Genomic DNA, 22,575 nt, shown 5'->3' on the forward strand with positions numbered 1-22,575 from the left:
ACGACACTACGAAGAAAACCCTTGTATTGAAGCTTCGATTGAGTGCCTTGCCCATATCTAAGCGAGGGTTTCATGCCTCGGTGAGTGAATGCTTTGATTGAAGCTTGAAGCACGGTTTGAAGATTTGATGTCACTGAAGCTTGAAGCTTTTCTTGAAGTTTCATTTGAAATTTTCCCTGAAGCTTGAAGCCTCAAATCTTCCTTAAAGCTTCAAGCTTCAACATTTAATACTGTAAGAGAGAGAGCAAGAACGAGAGAAAGAGAACCAATTGCTTTTGGTGGAGGAAATGGCGGGTTATGGTGTTAGAAACATGAAAAACGAAAAAAAATTGAATTTTTCTTTATTGATGAAGATCTCGGTGAGTGACAGTCGCTCATCTGCCAACCATCAGATTCAAACAATCAAAAAACATGTAATGGATAAGAAGAAAATACTTCCGATTGAAGGGTAAAAAAGAAAGAAAATATTGACGATTGTGTTTGACTAACGGAAATATTGCCTTAGGATCAAATTGAAATATTATATTAATATGAAGGTTAAATGTTTAAGTTTGTCACAAATTGGGGGGTCAAACTGAAATTAACCCTTAATAATATAGAGAGAGAAATTGATGTGGTAATATAGCCAAGTGGAGGAGGGAGTGACTCAGCCTCCTCCTTCTTTGTCCCGTTGACCAATTGAAGAAGAAGAAGAAGAAGAAGATAATGTTAACAAGTGGATCCAACTCAAATTTGAGGATTTGGAACACCATTAGGGTTTAGTGATTGATTCACTCATCATCATCACTGTCTCAAATCTTTTTGTTGACCAAAACTGGTGGTGTAAGGTTGACCGGAGACATCATCCTTCGATGGTGCCGACTTACAACTCTCGTCTGTGTACTCATGATAAAAAGCTCTTTCACCACAAACAAACCTTAAAAAGCCAGTTGCTAGGTATTATCACCATTCACTGATTTCTACTTGGTGGGCCACCACCTCATTTGGAGACAGTCGGTCTAGTCTCTCTGCCTCAATTCTCCATCTTCTTTTCTTTGCATTACAATTCTGCAATTTTTGGTACAAGGTATTACACAGCTTAGGTAGTTGGAGATATCAACTAAGGTTTAAGAGACCAGCTAAAGGCGCCCTTTGAAATTATTTTCCGCGCCTCCGAAGATGGGTTGACTGACTCTTTTTTTTTTTTTGTTGAACTATGGGTTGACTGACTCTGGTTTGACTTTCGATATCTCTAGGCGTCTTTTTCAGACTGACCAGTCTGAGAGCCAAAGAAAAGTCCCAGACTTGTGAGGCTGGGAGACGAAGAGAGGCCTTAAACAGTTTAGTCTGAAAGCCAAAGAGAGATCATAGACTGACCCGTCCAAGATGTCTCGACTACCCCAGTCCGAGACCATCTTCGACTCTCAGACAGGTCACAGTCTCAGACTTGTCTTCATCAATCCGAGAGCTTTTAGGTCTATTCTTGCTATAAGGTCTAATATGATGAAATGTTTGGATTAATCTGATGAAGTGTTTTGATTTTTGTTATAAGGTCTAATCTTGATGGAAAGAGAGAGAGAGAGATTGATCTTAGGGTTTCTTGGATATTTTTAGGATCTTTTAGATCTCTGAAGGTTTGTTAATCTCGATCGAATACTTTATAAGTAAGATTGATCTTTATAGAAGGTGTAATCTTGATTGAATCATCTTTAAATGAGGTAGATCTCTGAACAGATGTGACCGATTTGTTAAGAGAGAGAATGTCAAGAGAGGCAAGAGGGAGGGGCGCTCGGGCGCCTTTCGCAGACCTGTGCAGGGTGCGAAGAGTAATTTTATGTGCATAGTAGCTCCCAAATTTTAAACCTAATTTCTAAATTAAAACGGAGGGACAACGCTCAGTGCCTCTGCCTTTGGTTCCAAGTGTAATAGACTAGCATCACTCGAGAGAGAGTCATGAGCCCTAGCTGCAGGTGTTTGCTCAAAGTTTAATAAGTGTTTAAAACATGGACAATATCGAAATCTCTTAAGGGTTGGAGGTCACACCAAGCATATAGACTTTTGTCAATCATAGTTGACTATAACCGATTTTGAAAACACAATCTAATTGGCACCCAAAAAAATTACATGCTTAAATTTTATCAGCTAATCTACATCTTCTCCACCACAACCAACACTTGTCAATCATATTAGACTAAGATCAACTTTTGAGAGAGAGATTTAATTAGAACACAAAAAATTTACATGTTTAAATTTTACCCGTTAATCTTCATCTTATTCACCACAACCAACACTTTTGATCACAACCATCAGTTGTCTCTCAGTAATTCTTTCTTTCCTCCTTCTCTCTATGTTCTGGCAAAAGATCTTTTTCCTTCCTTCCAGGAAAAGAATCGATTCTCTTTTCAAGACGAAGAGGTCTTGCGCAAGTGAATTCTTTCCTTAGTCCGAATTCTATTTTTTACGAATAAATTATTTTTTTTGATTTGGAGATCGACTGTTTTCTAAGACAAAGAGACTCTAGTCAAATTCTTCCTTGAAAAGAGCGAGACCAAGATACGGAGAATGATAGGAAAAAAAAGAAGTCGTGGTTATAAGGATAAAGTAAAATTGAAACATTAAAGAATTAAATATAAACATATTAAGTAATCTTCTAAACTTCATTAAAGTTGAGTCCAATCGACCAATGTCAACATGTACCTGAGGTCCTCAAATCTAAAAAAAACAATGACAATCATGATATAGCCAATATTTGGTACAAAGAAAGAGATGTGTGAATGTGGGTTAAAATTCTTTTGACCACAAGGAAGAAAGAATTAACATGTACCGTACCAGGGGGGTCACTTTGTCAAAAGGTTATCTCTCTTCACCATCTGAGTCGTGTGTAAATACGCGCTGCGGGTCAATTTTCCAGTCAAGCCTAAAATGTGCCCTAAATGCATGCTCAGATAGTACGACACGTGTCTCATTTATGACCATCTCCTTTCACTTGTGTGGGTCAGTGGGTCTCGACCAAATGACCTATTTAACCCCATTCACGACATTGATGAGCTGCCCTATAGGGTCTTAATTATCCCTATCTCATCACACATTATTTACTTTACAAGAAATAATCATTAAAAAGAAAATTCTCAAATTCACTTTATTTTATTTATTTATTTCTTATAGTAAAAGGGTAAAATTCTCCCTTACACAAAGTTCATAAATCTTCAAAACTTTAGGTGTTAGTTAAGAATTTTTTTTTTCCTCAAGGGGAGAGTAGAGAGCTTAAGTGTCACTAATAAGGACTTTTGAGATACGTGTTTTCTGATTATATAGATACCTCGTACCTTTATTATGTAGATTCCTATTGTTCTATCTAAAATGTATAAGAACTCAATCCTCCAATTTTAATCTCCTCTTACTTAGTGATAGAGAGTGTCACAATGACAAAATCTTTGATTTAATGATTCATTTTCTCTAAAAGACAGTCTTTTCAAAATTTTACTTTGATCCAGACTGTTTTTTTTTACCTGTGTGACTCATTAAGTCAAAGTTTTTGTCAAAAACCCAAAGTTTAATCTCATGTTCTTTTACACTTAACATTTCCGTTTAGTGATATTTCACAACTATTCAAAAAGGAAAACGCAAAAGAAAAAGAACCAAGGAGCCAAGGATGATGAGAAATGATATAGATGCCCGACGTTGTTACTATTGGCGCCTCTATGCAAGCAATTTTTGGGAGATTTATGTGGAAATGGGGGTGTCTATTGGTGTAAGTGGGGCGCCCATAGAACTCTCCAGGATAGAAAGAGACCTGAGTTAAATTGGAGGAGCAGGGAGCTTCTGAGGAGAGGAGAAATGGAAAAAGACGCGGTACAAAAGCAGCCTATTTGGTCGGTGCGGTTTTAGGTCATTTTTTTAACTTGCTGTTACAAAAACAGCCCTATCTCCGTCTCTCTCTCTCTCTCTCTCTCACTACTTGTCCGCTAACGCTAACTCGACATTCTGTCGTTAGTCGACCAAACCAAACGAACCTCTTTTGAGTACTGTTTCAGTCTCCCACCACATTTTTTTTTCTCAAGTGATTAATGTTATATTTTATCCCAAAATTGAAACAATTCCAAAAAGGTAACCACTAATCTTAAAAATGTTCACTTCAAAATTTTACGTTGAAACCAGCTCAAAGAGTTAGGATGGAGAGTGACTTGAATAGTTAAACTTATGTTTGAATGTGATGGTCGACGACTCTCGTGGGAGGGTTTAATTAGACAAATATGAGATGCAAGACTCATAATATCACGTACATAAAGTTTTTTTTTTACCTCGTAAATTTAACTGGTAACTGAGTTTACTCCTTTCGAAGACGGACGGTAAACTAAATTACCAATTAACATTAAAGGGATGAAGTAAACAAATATTAATGTAAAAGTCATTTTTTTGTTGTAATATAGAAAAGACATTTCAAAAGTGTTTTATAGTGCTCAATGCCTTGTGCCTTTCGCATTATAAATTGTGCATTGGCTTTTATACATTGGCCATGTACTCTTAGTACAACTAAGTATTTGCATAAAAAAATACACAACTGAGTTCCGTACAAGATAAAATGTAATTCGCGATACATTCAATATTATGTGATGGACAAAATGAAATACTGTATATAGTTTATATATGTTACATATAATAGTGTCGATACTATTACACAATTATATCCTGCGTAAAAGTATAATAACACGTATTTTCTTTTTTGTCTTCGCATAACTACGAACTGAAATAAAGAGTATTTTAATTTTCTTGATGTAATAGATAAATTTATGATTGAAAAAATAGAAAATGTGAAATAAATGGTGGGCATCTCGAGAACAAAAAACCCACTCTCCCTCTCTGTTTTATATATAGGGAAAAATGATCAAAACTCACCCCCCACACTTCCTTTTCACTCTCTCCCCACTTTCTCTCTCTCTCTCTACTTCTTCTCCAATTAAGTAGTTTAGTATAGGAGAGTGAAAAAGAAAAACAAAGATTGAGTTTGATTAATTTGATAAAATGGCTAGTAGTTCACATACACAGATCTATGGAGATGAGAAATGGAAATTATCAAAAAAACATGGATCAAAGAGTACTAGAATCTCATCATCATCAACAACAACAACATCAACATCAAATTCATCATCATCTAATTTGATGAGAAGTTCATCTACTTCTTCAACTTGTCATCTAATGAGAAATGCATCTACTTCTTCAACTTCACATTTACCTAGAAATTCATCATCAAAGAAAACAGGGGGGTCTCGTTTTTCAAAGAAATGTTCAACTATGGCTAAAGAACAGAAAGCTAAGTTCTATATTGTTAGAAGATGCATTACTATGCTTATGTGTTGGCGAGATTACAATGAATGATTCTTAAAAAACCCAAGAAGAAGAAATCCATTTAAGAGATGCTAGAGAGAGAAAATCATCAAGGAAGAAGAAGATACTCTGTTTTTTCTCTCACTAGCTATACAGCCCCTTACTGTAAGATGATGGGTTGTTGTTGTTGACTTGTTGTCTTGGGTTTTAAAGGAAAACCCACTATAAATCTTCTGCCATCCAAGGAGGAAGAGAAGGATATTTGTATAGATTTTGATTTCTTCCTTATTAGATTAAATTTTTCTTTTTTTTGTTCTTGGCTGATTCTTGATGTTACTTATACAAGTTAGTATTTTTTTTAGAAGTAGCTAGTTAAATGAGACTTGAGAGAGATTAGTATTAGTATATGATAGTGTTAATTGTTAAAACAAGAAGAAGAAGAATAGTCTACCATTAACAATTCCATATTTGGAAATCATTGATTCTTGTGTTTATTTCCATAAATTGATCTTTTTTTCTATCATGGGTTTGAATGTTTGTGGGTGGGTAAATCATGGGTTGATGTTATATGTGTGTGTTTATTGTTTGTTGATTGAAGTGATAGGTCTATCTCTTTCTTTACTGGATCCTGTGATCTAGTAGTATTATCTTATACTTCTACTAGCTACTACAGTTACTCTCTCTCTCTCTCTCTCTCTCTCTAGAAGATAGAGAGAGAGAGAGATAAAGATAGTGAGAGAACAGAGTGTGTGTGAGAGAGAGAGATTGATTCCATTCAACCATTGCAGGCGCTGATGCTCTGGAAGAGGCTGACAATTATCTCTTTAAAAATTCAATTTTTTTTAAAATTTTATTGGGAATTCAAGCAGCAACTAGCTAAGCTACATGGGGGAAAGGGAAGTAAAAAAAATACCTATATGGCCCCCTTCCGTTATAACACCGTCACTCTCTCTCCTCTATCATGTTTTCTCTCTCTGCCAACTCACGCCACATCATCTGTTATGCCACCTCATCACCATCTCCGGCATAGGTCGCCGGCCGGCCAAATTTCCGGCCGGCGACCTTCAAACTAAAAAAAAAAAAAAAAAAATTTTCTCTCTTCCTCTCTCTCTCTCTAAAATTACTCCGGCGAAGACCTTCGGCGGAGTAATTTTAGAGAGAGAGAGAAAAAAAAAAAATTTAGTTTGAAAGTCGCCGGCCGGAAATTTGGCCGGCCGACGACCTCTGCCGGAGATGGTGATGAGGTGGCGTAACAGATGATGTGGCGTGAGTTGGCAGAGAGAGAAAACATGATGGAGGAGAGAGAGTGACGGTGTTATAACGGAAGGGGGCCATATGGGTATTTTTCGTAAAGTAGGGGGCCAGACGGGAAGCTGGTCACAAAGTAGGGGGCCATTAGGGAAATAACCCAAAAAAAAATTAGAAATTAAAAGTACATACTAATATATTTTGTGTTTGTATTTGAATCTTCAAAAATGAACATGGTTTTAGGGTGGGAAAATGTGTGGGGTCTTGTTTTAGTAGTGGGCTCTCTCTTTCTCTCTCTAGAATAACATACAACTGCATGCTAAGGTGGATGCTGACTTCTTCCCACATGCTTGTCTGTACTTTCTCTTCTTCATTTTCACTCCACAAATTAAATGCCCATTCTACTTTTTTTTTTTTTTTTTTGGAGTAGAGAAGAAATAAAATTATGCAGTACTACTATTTATTCACCCCAAAATTTAACCTAAGAGGTTTGCTAAAATTGTTTCAACATGGGTTTTGCTTTGGAATATTTAGAAAAAGAACTAATAAGTTAGTGACCAATTTAGCCAAAGAGTCAAATGACCCTTTATTCATTCGAATTAAGGTTAGTGCCTAACAAAGAGTCGAAAATCATTAAGTATCCGATGTCTTTGTTAAGCTAACGATTTCCTAAAATTGAAGTTGGTAAATTGTAAAGAGCGAATCAGATGAATTAGTTAAATAAGAGAACTATATTAAAATTAGCTCTATATTTTTTTTTGAAGTTAGGGTGAAAAATTTGAAGTCATGAAATTTTGACATTGTACATTATTTAAGCAAATTGAAACACAAAAATACACAAATAAACAGCTGGAGGATGAAGAATATTGCAGGTGGGGTCGGCAAATGAATCAGCATCACAGGAACACCCATGTGTTTGATTGGGATTTTTTTTAAAAAAATCTTGAAGTAACTATGTTAGGTCAAAATTGAGAGATTAAAAGTAAACAAAATATATATTTACTACTATTGAAAAAGGGGTGAAGAAATAGAAGAGTGATTATATAAAAACTTGTAATATATTTGGTGGGTCGCCTGACCTAAAAATGTTCCCGCCGATCGCCGGTGTATTTTTAAGACAGTAAAACAACTAACAAAAAGTAAGCCGAAAAATTTTTTGTATCTAATTTCTTCTTTCCAAAACTTAAAAAGTTATAAGGACTTAATGAGTCTTGTTTTGAGACCATCAAGGATTGTGTAGCATATAAAGTCAATAAATCGTGTGTATGTACATAAATTATAGAGACTTGAACTTATGTTCTTTAATATGAAGAACAAAAAAAAACACACCGAGCTTGGTCTATTTTAGACTACATTTGAGCAGAGGTTGTGTGAAGATTGATATAAAGCGTGGGTCATGTCTCTTGCTATACCAACAACATGTGCCGCGAGTTACGACTTAAACAGAGACATTATCAGAGCTAGTCAGTTAGATATGACATTTAACAAACAGATGATTGTGACGTTATATATATACGTTCAATTTAGCTTAAATCATATTGTCATCTTTAGAATTGAGAACGTGTCTTCTTGCAGATGTGATTCCTTTATGGCCCTACGCAAAAGTAGTGTTCTTCTACAACTAGTACAATATTACATAGAATTCAAGATTCTAATAGTAGTCAATATTCCAATAATAATAAGATTTAAAGTTAAATAATGTTGTGTCGTTCTTCTAATTCACTTTTCTAGGACATTTTACGGCAAATCAAAAATATAAATGTGTTTTTTTTTCTTCTGCAGAATAATACTAAAGGTGGAATACGAAATCAAATAAACCCCACTCAAACTAAAAAGGAAGATAACATTTAAAGTGAATCAATAGGTGTTTTCTATCTTAGTCAATCATTAACATTTTAAGTCCAAATGCATCAAAAGGAGGCTCAAATTATACTAATTATTAGGAATAGAAAGCAATGAATGATTAACTAAGAAACTAAGCTAATGATTGAAGTATGACCCTCTTTTATAGTTGAAAGTAATGACCTAAACAGGGTAGCAGATCAAGATAAGTCCTAAGTTTCTATCACATAGTACTCACCATAAATCCATAATTAAGTTAATCTATGATAATTAGTAGTGGGACCCATTGCCAAACACCCCCCTTCAAAAGAGAGTGGGTTGATAAGTTTTTGTATTAAAGAGGAAAGAGAGAGAGCCGGGCGGAGCAGTTACTGATTGGACTTTCTAGCCACCTTTCCTGGCGGTGACTTCGGTTTCCGGCGGCAGTTAGTTTAGTTTTTCCACTTTTTCGGGCAGTTATGGGTGGTTAACGACCACTTTATATCTTCCATTCACGAATTCAGAGCCCTTCTCTGGAATTCCAAACCAGTCTCTCTTCAGGAGTTTTTGTCTAGAGTTTTATTTCTCTATTTCTTAATTTCTTTTCTTGTCTAAAGGATTATCATGGCAGAACCAAGCCCACAATTTCTCCAAAAGTTTGCAGAATTGACTACAAACGAAAAGATTCATATCACGGTGGACGGACAGGATCTCGTTCCATGGGAGTTGGATGCAATGAAAAATGGAGTTGTGTGGATTCAAAGTTCTAAGAAAGTAGACATTAACCAAGCACTGTCTCGGTTATCACGGGTTATCCATGGTCCAAATAAGTTTCATCTCAGTGAGGTTAAAGACAATGTCTTCCTCATCAAGTTCGCCACAGCCACCGAACTCGATTTAGCCATGGAAAGCGCTCCTTGGGTCGTCCAAGAAGAATTAATTGTTATTCAACATAGCAACCCGGAAGTTATGCCTATTAACCATGAGTTTACTTCGGCTTGGTTTTGGGTCCAAATGCATGGGATTCCACCAAGCCATCTTAATAGTACGGTGGTTAATAGGCTAGCGGGTTCTATCGGCAATTTTGTACCAACAACTATTGAGGAGGCATCTAAATGGAGCCTTTTTGGGAGAGTCAGAATCGAACTCAACATCCTGAAACCACTTCAACAAGTGGTGTATTTGAAACTGTCCAATACCAAAATCATAGCCATATCTCTCCGAATAGAGAAATTGCCTCGTTTCTGTATTTTTTGTGGTATCACTGGCCATACGATTAAGTTCTGTTCGACTATAATTGCTTTTAATGACCTTTTGAAACAGGACATTTCGGAAGAATTCAGAATCAAAGTTATTAAGGCGATGCAACCAGAATACAGCGAGGATTTCAAAGTACCGTACACTACCAAAAACAGAATTAAAGAACTGGATTCATATGGACTGTCTCCTGACATAGACTCAAATCCCCCACATGATACTACACCAATCCAGGATGATCAAGTAAACGAGTTTGATTATTCCATTAAAACTAACTTTGGAGATCTTTTGTCTAAATTGTGTAGGACAAGGAAAAGGGGGATACCAAATGCTATCATACCAATGGGGGTCCAACATACTGTACAGTTGGCACGGGAATCGTTTAATCAAGACGGTACTTCGGGAAAGGCATCCAGTAGCAACTCGGGTTATGTTGACGTTGATATGACTCTCGAGGATGTCCGGGCTACAAAACATTTTAAGAGATCTACCAGAAACCAGGGTCAGGACAAGAAAGAAGATCGGGTATCGGCAACCCTAATGCCGACGGCGAAATGAATATTCTGGCCTGGAATTGTCGGGGACTTGGGAACACCCCGACAAAGGAAACTCTCAACCAGTTCCTGAGGGCGCTCAAACCCTCTGTTGTTTTTCTTTCTGAAACCAAAATTTCCAATTTTATTCCTCTTTCCCTCTTTACTAATGCTAATCTTAATAATTATCATGTTGTATCCTCCTCCGGTCGGAGTGGTGGGTTGATGTTGTACTGGTCTAATGATATAATTATTGATGTTGTTTACTCTTCCATTAATCTAATACAAGCCACCGTTACTACTCAGGGAGTCACTCCCTGGGAATTATTTTGTATTTATGGCCCTCCTAACATACAAGATAGGCCACGATTTTGGGACAATATTCTCCATAGAATACAAGGGTTAAACAGACCATATGTTTGTCTAGGAGACTTAAATGCTTTATCTAACCACAAAGATAAATTTGGAGGCACCTCTAATATCCCTTTCTTGCATCAATTTCAGCAATTTATCAGCAATGCAAACCTACTGGATCTGGGATTCAATGGACCAGCATATACATGGACGAACAACAAGGCCAGACATCATCTGACAAAAGAACGTCTAGACAGGGTCCTATGCGATGCAGAATGGTTGACAAATTATCCGGAAGCGGGGGTCTTCCATCTCCCAAGATACAATAGCGATCATGCCCCTATATTGTTGAAATTAATTGTGGAGGGTGGTCCTATAAATACGGTTACTAAGTATGAGACGTACTGGTCCAAACATAAAGAATATAAACCTCTTTTCCAAGAAAAGTGGACCGAAAGCTCGGGGAGATTCCTGGATAAAATTCAAACAGTGAAGTTTTCATTGAAAAAGTGGAGTAAAAATGCTTTTGGTAGGAACAAAAATAGACTCATTTTCCTAAGGCAGAGACTTCTTCAACTACAAACTCTTTCACCAACAGACGACATACTAAATATGGAGAGTAAAATCCAGGAGGAATTACTGTACTTGGAGGACATCCAAAAAACCAAAGCGGAACAAAGAGCTCGATCAAAATGGGTGCATAATGGCGATCGAAACACCAAGGCATTCCATGTTGCTATGTCCAGTCGCAAACAGAAAAATAAAATCCATGAACTCAGACTTAGTAATGGTAGTTCTTCCAAAAACAGGGAGGAAATTCAAAATGAGTTTATTAATTTTTTTCAGAATTTGTTTACAGGTGACCAGGTGAATGATCCTCCGGAGGAAGTCATCAATGCATATAAGGTTCTATCGGTTGAACAACTGGCGGATATCTCAAGGATTCCATCAGAGGAGGAAATTAAGGCGGTAGTAATGGAAATGGGGTCAATAAAGAGTCCGGGACCTGACGGGCTACCTTGTTTCTTTTTTCAACATCATTGGGAGGTAATTGGTCCGGAACTTATACATTATATCCAACATTCCTTCTCGACAGGCAACATAGACCCCGAATTGAATTTCACCACTATAGCCTTAATACCCAAAATTAGGAATCCGAGTACAGCCTCGGAGTTCAGACCTATATCCCTTTGCAATTCGGTCTACAAATTCATCACGAAAATTATAGCAAACCGTATTAGACCGTTTTTGGAGGATTGTATATCTTGGAACCAAAATGCATTTGTTCCTAATCGACAAATTATTGAAAATATAATCATAACCAAAGAGTTACTTCACTCTATGAACTCATCTAGGGCCAAAAAAGGAATCTTCTCACTTAAAATGGACATGGCGAAAGCCTATGACAGAGTGAGCTGGGAATTCCTCCATACTGTGTTAATCTCCACTGGGTTCTCTGGCAATATCCTTGCCTTGATTATGTCATGCGTCACTACTTCTACTTTTAATGTTCAGATTAATGGTAGCATTGTTGGTAATTTTTCGGCCTCTAGAGGCCTTAGACAGGGCTGTCCTCTTTCGCCCTACCTATTTATTCTTTGCTCTCAGTCGCTCTCTCTCCTTATTAATTATTATGAGAACAAAGGTAAATTTACAGGATATAAGGTCAATTCAGCAGCCCCCCCCATTACACATCTCCTTTTTGCTGATGACCTTATTATTTTTGGTAAAGCAAACATTGATAATCTTGATACAGTTATTCAAATAATGGATCACTACTCCAGCTTTTCGGGCCAACAGGTAAATTTCAACAAATCTTCTATTTTCTTCAGTAAAGGGGTGCCACAAAGTATTAAAGATGCTTTCGTATGTAAACTTCAGGCTCCTTTGATGACAGACATGGAGAAATATCTAGGGGCCCTAGTCCTCAAAAAAGATAATAGAATTCAGAGTTACAACTGGCTAATAGAAAAGTTTACTAATTCTTTGTCTGGCTGGAAACAAAAATATACTACTCAAGCTGGTAGGACCGTCCTCATTAAATCTATATTGGCCTCTTTTTGCACATATACTAGTAGTTTTCAGTTGATTCCTAAGCATGTAGTCTATCAACTAGAGCAAATCGAGCGTAGTTTTTGGTGGGGTCACCATACTAGTGAGAAAAAGCTACACTTCATTAATTGGGATATCATTGCTTCCCCCAAACATAGAGGAGGCCTCGGTATAAGATCGATTCATGAAGTCAACCTGTCACTAATAGCTAATTTGACATGGAAATTTCTTACTAGACCAGATGAGGTCTGGGTCAAGATATTAAATGCTAAGTACCTTAAAAATAATGACTTTTGGTCCAGTGAGGGGACTCAAGGCACTTCACACTTTTGGCAGGCAATGTCTCAAACAAAAGAAACCATCAATAGAAATATCATCTGGCTCGTAGGCAAAGGTAACCAAATTAAAATTAGATCGGACCACTGGGTCCAGGATCTTGATAACCATAGAATTACTAATACTAATAATCTTCCACATGATATTGTATATGTATCACAACTTATGAAACAGGGAGACAAAGCATGGGATATAGACAATATCATGACATGGTTCTCGACATCAGAAGCTCAAGCAATCATTAATACACCAATTAAACAAACAGATCAAGAAGATATGCTTATCTGGAAACCAATTGAATCAGGGAAATTTTCAGCCAAGTCCTTTTACTCGGAAATCAAACATCTTCCAGTGAGATCACAGGAGGCAAATGAGTTCCCTTGGAAACTCTATTGGAAGAAGAAACAGATGGTCCCAAAGGTTCAAATGTTCATTTGGAGACTCATAAACGAGGGTTTGGCGACTTTAAACAATATACACAAACGTATTCCAGACAAACCACAATCATGCAAATTATGTATAACAGGGGAGGATGAATCTACTAACCATCTCTTTGGTAGATGCCCGCTGTTCCAGCAGCTCCTCGATCATGCAGATTTGGGATCAATCCAACACATCAAAACAGACCCAATTAAATGTTTATCAAACATTTTAAAGAAAAATGAGATTGGAGATCAGGAGTGGTATACAGTCACAAACCTTTATTGGTTCTGGTGGAAGACAAGAAACGAGAGTCTTTTCCAAAACAAAAATCCAGATCTACTTCGTTGTTGGTGGTTAACCAAGGAGGAACTGAGGTATGTAAAAGATCTAACCATGCCAAGTATTACTAACGAATCTATGCAGGGTTATCAATGGAGTCCACCCCCATTAGGTAAAACCAAGATTAATTGCGATGGATCCCACAAAGAAGATGGAGCTACATGTGCTGTAATAGCTAGGGATTCGAATGGAGTAACTTTGGGTGTGAAGAAGAAGAGGATCGAGGCTATCTCTCCTCTGTACAGTGAGCTTATGGCGGTGGAGCTAGGTATTACCCTAGCAAATGAACTGAACAAGCCTCCTTATATACTCGAGACAGATAGTAGGGTTTCGGTGGACTTAATCACAGCCGTGGATTTGGTAATCCCATGGAGACTCTCGCATCTCATCGACGGCCTAAAAAGTAGGATCGATTCAACCCGCATGGAAATCCAACACTGCTGTCGGACTCAGAACATGGAGGCCCACAATCTGGCTGCCGCGGCCCACTCTGGATGATATTCGTTGTTATGCCCTTTATTGTTAAATTTGTTTACGTTTAGACCTTCTTTTTTGCTTTCTTGCTAGGAATGGTCCGATTGTAAACTTCTTATTTATGTATTAGGCTTTAATCAAAAAAAAAAAAAAAAAAAAAAAAAAAAAAAAAAAAAGAGAGTGGGTTGGTGGGTCAATGGTCTCGTCACTCACTCGGGCCCAGTAGTACACTTATTCAGTTCACGAGTCTATTAGGCCTTCACATGCCCATGGGACCCCACTACCCTGGTCCATGCATTTGTAATGCTAGGGGAACATACTGACCCAATCTACAATTTTACCCATGCACTATCTCTTCAACTTCAAAATATATGCCCTTACTTCTATTGGCCATAGATGCCCTAAATCTAATAACTTGATCAAATTTGAGTTAGAGAATTTTACTTGTTTACCTTTTTTATGGGGATTCAAGACTCATGAGTTACTACATCATTATATAGTGATCGTGAATACTATTTGCCATCATGAATTAAATACGCTCTTTAACTATCATCACAAAAACATTTGGGACTTTAAAAGACCATATAAAAACTTTAAGATCGTCTTTTGGAATTTGAAAGTTCATTTATTCCTCCCCTCTTGTTTATGTCCTAATCCAACACGAGAAATAAATTTTTAAGAATAGGATAGTCATTTGATGGCCAAATATTTTAGAGAATGCTCATTTTTATTTCTTTCCTTGTAGGAGTACAATAACACTGCATCATGTGCACGGACATATGTATGGGTACTGTACTAAAATCTCGTGGCGCATCTCTTGCCATTAGACTAAGTTATTTTGCTTGAATATTATTTGTCTTTGTAAAATTTATAGTGGTGTTAGAGTAATTCTTTTAAGCGTGCATTTTTTAATCTCTTTTGTTCAAATATTATGGGTTAGTCGGTTTATGGAAAAAGTATGTAACTATGTATGTACGAACTCCAGCGGGGTAAGCTGTCTTTGCAAATAACATTTATGTTAGTCAGTAGCAACAACCATAAAACCATTTGAGAGAAAAAAAAGGCCCCAATAACATTTTGTGGGCACTCTAAGAAAACCATGTTATGTGGATGATCTTGTCGAGATGGCGCCTATAGAATTCTCCATGGAATAGAATTCAAAACTAACAACAAAAGCAAATGATTGTAGTAAATTACTGTCATTGTTAGATCCAGAAAATCCGAAATATACATGCCATATTTCAGAGGTCGTAAGAGGCAACTGTGCAGAGACACCAACACTTTTGTTACGAATATGAACCATACACTCCCACACCAGAGTCTCCTGGAGTTCGAGTCTCATTAAATCTCGAAGAAACTAATAATGAATCTTCAGTAGGAATACAATCAGATCACTCTAGTAGGCCCGTAGGGAGAAAGAAATAGAAGATGAGAAAGAGTATGGAAGACTCGAAAAGAGTTTACCTAGATAAAATGTCTCAGGAAGGAACATAAATTCGTCACATATTAGATCAAGTACAAATGAGTGTGCAAAAACATGCAATCTTGTTGTACAAACTCAGAAGCGTCATCAACTTATGATGTTTTAAGATGAGAACGAACAACTAATATATAAAAACAGGTCAGTCGGTTATTTTGGATAAGTGTGGCCGTCCATTTTTGTTGGGAGCTTGATCCAACGACTGGTATAAATCCGTCTTTATGTAAATTAAACTCAAAAGAGAAAAGGTAATATTTTCATTAATTAATTTTTTTAAATACGGTTAGGATATCCGCAAAATAACAACTGCCCCACTTTCTTCTTATTCTACTTTTCTCTTTCACGATTTCTCCAACAAAATAAGTTACAATATCCATAGGATTATATTTCTCTCTATTCTCTATAATTCTCTTTTCTCTGAAATTATAGAAGTTTATAATTTGTAAAAGAATTAGGGTATATCCCGTGCCCTAGGGCACGAACAGTTGTATCAATCAATTTGACGACTTTCAATATTTATTATTGCTATATAGTGGATATTTTCTTTTATTTCATTTTTTCTTCAATTAGTTATTTCATGAGAGAGACTTCAAATTCTTTTTTTAACCCTTGCCATATCTTTTGTTTCTTCTTTTTACTCAAATTAGATATTTTAATTCTAAGAAGGATTTTTTAAATAAGTTATTTTATTTCTAAGAAGGACTGTATCTTAAATTTCGGGAAGGACTTTCAAACAATAAGGATGTTTGTCCTAGTCATCATTTTCCCTTCTGTTTTATATAATAGATTTGAGAATGTTACGGCGTTACCCAAGAGGGATCTGTCGCGTCCATAGGCGCAACGGAAACCTAGTAACAAAATAGAGGTGGAACGTAATAAAATAGATTATAATCGTGCATAACTAGAGAACAACATTATGGGGAAAGACTTAAGTTTTATAATAGACCCAGAATAAGATGAGTATTTCCGGAAACAAAAACAAGTAATTATGAGAAAAATACTAGAGCGGGAAATCGTTATCAATTTTTACCCAATATAGAAGTGGGTAATGACTGGATATGGGGGGAGGTGGATATGGAAGAGAGTACGGAGGTGGTCGATACGGAAGTGGTGGATATGAAGGTGGTGGACATGAAATTGGTGGATGCAGAAGTGGTGGATACAGAAGTGGATTTGAAGGTGTAGACGGATTTAGGTCTTGAGACGGAGTGGAGACTTACCGAAATACTAAATAATTTTACGGAAGCAGTTACGTAATAATTTTAGTTTTTATATTTCGGGTGTTGTAAACGCACAATAGTATCTTTAATAAATTATATTATATTTAATTTATCAAATGTTAGAAGTTTTTTTTGTTGAAATAAAAATGTTAGAAGTTATTATAAATAAAAATAATAAATTAATAAATTTAAAACTAATAAAATAACAGAGATGTCAATAGAGAGACTTGAATTGTGATTTAAGCTTCGAGTGAAACTCGATTTAATTGAGTAACAATATGTACGCCACTATAGAACATTAGAACTCCAAGGCTCAGAGACGCTCTATGAGTTTAAGAATGGCTGTTTTCACGTTATTATGATATTTCGTTTGAGGGATTAATGGTTGGTGGTTGATTAGAATGCCCAACCTAAATCAATAATCATGCATTAGTTAGGACTTCTCATCAAATTTGAAGTTGTTATCCTAGTTACATACCTATACGTAACATCAATGTTGAAATAGTAAGTAAAAGCTGACCTATCTCTAGCTAATTAAGCCTGAAAATGTTTGATTAAGTTAGTTATTTTTGTGTTTCCATGACTCGACCAGTTTGCCAAATCTAGAATCAGCCTTGGAGCTCACAGATAATGTTGTTTTGAGGGATTATAATGTATTTAGGTATTACCATTGAAACCTTTCATTGATATTTTTTTTTTGGGAGATGCTAGAGTTAAAAAAGATTTTGACAAAAGAAAGTTCTCAGTTGATGTGGCAGTTGTGATATTCATCTCTCAACGGCCTAGATTTGGTCAAAGATTCAAACCACAACCGCCACATCAGCTGGGAACTATCATTTGTCAAAATCTTTTGTAACTTTAGCATTTCCTTTTTTTTGGTAGCTTACAATATCATTTTTGTTGAAAGTGTCTTGAATACGGATTGACATCTGACTCAGCTTACGACCTGCCAACCCGCTTAGGTCTCGGCGCGGAATTTTAGACCCGTTAGAGGAGTTGATTACCGAGGCAGAACTGGTATGCGAACTTGCGAAGCAGGACTTTGAGACAGAGCTGATCTCCGAGACAGAACTGGAACACGGAGCATGGCTTATGGCAGTTATTAGTGTTAGCGTATCCATATGTATTTCGGATTTAGAAAGAGAGAGTCGATGAGGTGGTGGGATTAGGATTTTAGTGGCTATATAAACTAAAACCTTAAGAGATATCTGTATCGAATTCTCACAAATTTCTTGTGTAACTTGTTTGCTTATCATAGTGGAAATCATCGCGCCGTTGTCGCCGTGGAGTAGGTCTCACCAACCGAACCACGAAAATATCTTGTGTTCTTTGTGATTGTTCTTTATTTCCTATTGCTTTTTTAATTACTTGATTTCGTCACAACAATTTTTATATGTTTAGGATGGTGCAGTTAAAGATTAATAGCGGATCAGGGTGATGGTTGGAAATTAGCATTTGAAATTATGGATTCGTAAAAAAAGATTTATCAAAAAAACTATTCACACAATCCAGTTACAACAAATACACAACAAAATTCTTTGTTTTTGTGGACACATTTGATCCACCTCATTTTCATTAGTTTCTAAAATTTGTTGAAAAAACTATCGACCAAAAAATAGAGTTTGTTGTATGTTTTGCAATATAACTTTGCAACAAAAAAAATGTTTGCAGTACAACATATGAAAACAATATTGACCACAAAATTAATTATTATGCGGAATTCTAAGAGTCAAAGTGTTTTGTGTGATATGATTGAGAAGTCTACTTGAGAATAGTCCAACATTTGAAATGAGTACTTGAATAACGGATAATAAAATGTTTAAGCCATTTCCATGCAGTCAGCCAGTGCCACTTGATTGATTTAGATGATTACAAATTTAATATGGTATCATGACAATATCCACACGTGATAGGTTTAAAAAATTATACAGTTGAAAGATTTACTCTGCTGTCGTTTAACTTCATAATATGTTCCTCGTATACTGTGATGGTATTCAATGGTTCAATACCGTTCTCACATAAATTTCGTTCGTCCATAATGGAAATGTATTTTGGGGGGATATAGTACAAATAGAGAATAGCAAGGGAAAGAATTATTATCATTAGTCATTGATGGGGACAACCACTTTATTTCTATCTCTCTCTGTATCTTTAGATCTCTCTCAGTATAGAAGTGTAAACAAAACAATACAAATCAATCAACAAATCAAAATGGTTAAATTAAAATCAAACATTTTATGAATGAAATAGGAACACAAGGAAAAATTGATTAAGTTAATAGAGGTGCATTTAGCATTTGGGAAGATCAGACGGTGGAGGAAGCAACTTCTGATTAGGTAGATTCCCATCTGATACGATCCACGCCATCCTTAATCCCCAAGTTGTATGCACTTCTAAGTGACAGTGCATAAACCACACACCTGATCAATCACATCCAACAAACAATTACACTTAATTAGTAGGATATATATCTCTCCGTTAAGGAGAACATAGTTCGAATCTTACTGTTTAAATAAAATGTTAGAAATTTGGCCCATTTTGCAACGATTATAACTTGATTTGCAACAGTTTACAACCGTCCGAAATCGTTTTTTTTTTTTTGTTGATTAAAGATAAAATTTTGAAGTGAGTATTCAAACTTTAGGTCATGGTTTTAAAATCAAGTTTTTAGTATATAGACTTTGTGTATACCTGGATTGTCTGCGAGGAAGCGAATAGCAACCCAACCTCCAGAAGGAACACCAATAGTATTTCTCTCAACGGGATCGACTAGATTGAAATTGAGAGGGTCTTTATTAGGGTTGTAGTTTCCAAATCCGTTACCAACTACAAAGAAGTTGAATCCATGAAGATGAAGCGGATGACTCTCAGCACCCAAAATGCTTGTATCTTGCAACACCAACTCGACGCTTGTGTTGAAAGGAAGCACCACAACTTTACTCCCATTGTTCACCATGGTATTGTTAGGTGGAGAACCCGTATAGTTAAAAGGTTTCGGTGGGTTTGTAGGAAAATCGGTTGTGTAAACACCATTCGATTGCCCAAAGTAGTGAGATTGGAGAAGAGCCGTGGTTGGAAGAACGAAAGACACATTATTAATAGAAGCTGCAAACTTGGTTGCATTATTAGGACCTTGACAAGTCTGGTTGTTTTGACATGGTTGAGTGCCTAGTCCTACTGTGAACAAGAACCGCTTTTGTACCGTTTGTGGCACGTTACAAGGGAATCGAGGACTGGCTAAGCTTCTAAATTTGTTATTAAAATTGGTGGCAGATTTGGTGTCATTCAGAGGAGGAAGACTAGGTCTAAAGAGTTGAAGTTTCTTAATGGAGTTTCCATGGGAAGATGATGATGACAAGTTTGAGTGTGGTGAGTGATATTCAAGGATGCCGGCCGTGGTGGAATTGTCGAATGTGCCTAGACCAGTTACATAAGGTCTTGCTTCCATAAGGTAGGTTGCTTTAGGAAAATGAGACTTGGTCTTGAGAAGGACATTGCTTGTCTGTCCAGGTGTGATTAGAAGTGTGTCGGTCTCGAAGGGTTTGATGTAAACAGCATCTGCATCAACGACGGTGAAGGTATGGTTGGCAATACTAAAGAAGAGCTCATCGTTGAGTGCAGCGTTGATCAAACGAAGGAGGTACGTCTTCCCAGGCTCCACCTTTAGCCTAAATGTATCTGCCAAAAAATATATTCGAGGAAACGAGATCAAACCACATGTCTACTAGTTAAAATGCATTCATGCCCATGACAATAAACATATATATACCTTTAGCGGAACAGTTATACAAGAGACCAGGGAGTCCGTTAGTGGTGTAAGCGTCTGAGACGTTAGGACCTCCTCCTGTTTGTGTAGCCTGGTTCACAATAGCCTCAGTATCCCCATTGAACCACTCCCCTGCAAATTCAAATTGATGACTTCATTTTAATGAGATACCTAATAATTAAACAGCTTTTACTATTTCTCAAAGTAGAAGTTCATTAACCAATTTCCACGGACGATGGATTACCAAAGATGATGGGAACTTCTTTATAAGGTTTAACAAACGGGTAGGGCACGTTTCGCTTGGGTAAGATGACAATGGGTCCATAAAGGGTAGCCCTAAGCCATGAAATATGAGCATGCCACCATAGAGTCCCTCTCTGCCCAATAATGGTGAAGTTGTAGACATAAGTTTGGCCAGTTTGTATGGGGCACTGAGTCACATATGCTGGTCCGTCGGCCCACCCACTTCGAAGCTGTCGAATTCCATGCCTGTTTAATTTCCAAACAAAAGCAAATGCATGTGATTGGTTATGAAGTTGTCAAAATTACACAATTTTGTACGGACTAGCTAGAGAAGAGAGTATATATATACCAATGAATGGTGATATTGTTAGAAACATGATTTACCACCTTTACAACCACTCGATCGCCTTCTCTAGCTACAATCTTAGGCCCCGGAAATTGTCCATTTACCGTCACTATGCTCTTCGTATGGCATAATCGTGTTACATTCTGCATCTTAATCTGCAAAAAAAGGAAAAAGAATAAATGTAATCAATTTTCTTTTCACTCTTTATAACATATGATATAAATGATCTATATATACTCCAAGCAAAATGTATTAGCAAACAAGTACATCAAATTTGTAGTGCCTTGTTATGCCCCCTTGACCTTGGGCAAGTATTGTCTGTGGGAATATAGAGAAAACAACACTTAATGCAACAATCAAAACTCCCATTGACATTGTTGTTGATGATCTACCCATTTAGTATTGAAAGTAAAATGAGAGATAAGAGGGATATATAATGGGTGTTGCATGAGATGGTATATATGTAGAATGAAATGGTGGGTTGATTAGGTAAGAAGAGTGGTAGTAGTAATATTGGATGGTCAAGGTGAACTTTTGAGTATTAGGCAAGTGATTATCAACTTCATATTTGAAGTGTTTTTTCATCTTATGTTCTAACCAAATTTCAGAAAATTCCAATGATGTCCTTTAATAGATTTGGGACTTACTCCAAACATGCAAAACTGATTTTGACTCACCACCATCTTTCTTTTAGTTGACATCAATCTTCCTCTTTGCTGTGAGGGCATATTTGTACTTTTTTCAGACAGGTTTAGGGTAAGCTCTCAAACATACAACTACCGAAAAGTGAGTCAGACTCTGGACAAAAAATGATATCAACGGCCAGGGTTTTGATACACGAATCTAGAGTCAGGTTACCCTTAAATCATGACCGTTGATGTCATGCTCTGCGCAGAGTCTATTATTACTTTCTTTTTTTCGTTCTCAAAACACGGATGGGCATGCTTCACCCTCTTGTGGGAGATGGTGGGTTCACCGCACCAAAATCCACGACCTTGATCCACTTGGCTACATCCGCCTAGCTACATGACCAGGAACACAGTGCTTTCCCACTTTTTACGCTCGACTATTTGGTTCGACAGACTATAGTTCCGACTTGAGAAAAAAGTGTACCGAGGTCAATCATATGGGTCGGGTTGACCCGGTAGATCGAATCAGGGTTCTAGAACATGTTGTGTAGAGGAGTTCCTAACAAAGAGAAGGACGTAATAACCATCCTTTCTTCAAAGCAAAAACAAATAATTGAAACACAGAAATTGAGAAAATGACTTGTTCCTTTCTAGATCCTCAAAGACAGAACATCCACTAAATTGTGAGATTACATATATGTTAGAGTTGTTGTTGGACCAAGGACAAACCCTACTTGAAGTTCAGAGTTG

The 22,575-nt window shown here is 36.8% G+C and overlaps 1 protein-coding gene across 1 annotated transcript; it reads right to left on the bottom strand.

The window, feature by feature from the left end:
• Nucleotides 1-18,919: 18,919 nt before the first annotated feature.
• LOC147564596 (laccase-17-like) lies at nucleotides 18,920-21,795 on the bottom strand. The gene is made up of 6 exons (XM_086648057.1): nucleotides 21,464-21,795; nucleotides 21,200-21,351; nucleotides 20,852-21,096; nucleotides 20,611-20,739; nucleotides 19,533-20,519; nucleotides 18,920-19,261 (listed from the first exon to the last, which is right to left on the bottom strand). Exons 1-6 carry the CDS (start codon nucleotides 21,590-21,592, stop codon nucleotides 19,131-19,133), a joined length of 1,773 nt encoding a protein of 590 aa, XP_086504183.1. The 5' UTR covers nucleotides 21,593-21,795; the 3' UTR covers nucleotides 18,920-19,130.
• Nucleotides 21,796-22,575: the final 780 nt, after the last annotated feature.

This window comes from Eschscholzia californica, unplaced genomic scaffold (assembly GCF_041429995.1).
Source record: "Eschscholzia californica isolate CP2 unplaced genomic scaffold, dmEscCali1.0.p SCAF_1, whole genome shotgun sequence".
Taxonomy (NCBI): domain Eukaryota; kingdom Viridiplantae; phylum Streptophyta; class Magnoliopsida; order Ranunculales; family Papaveraceae; genus Eschscholzia; species Eschscholzia californica.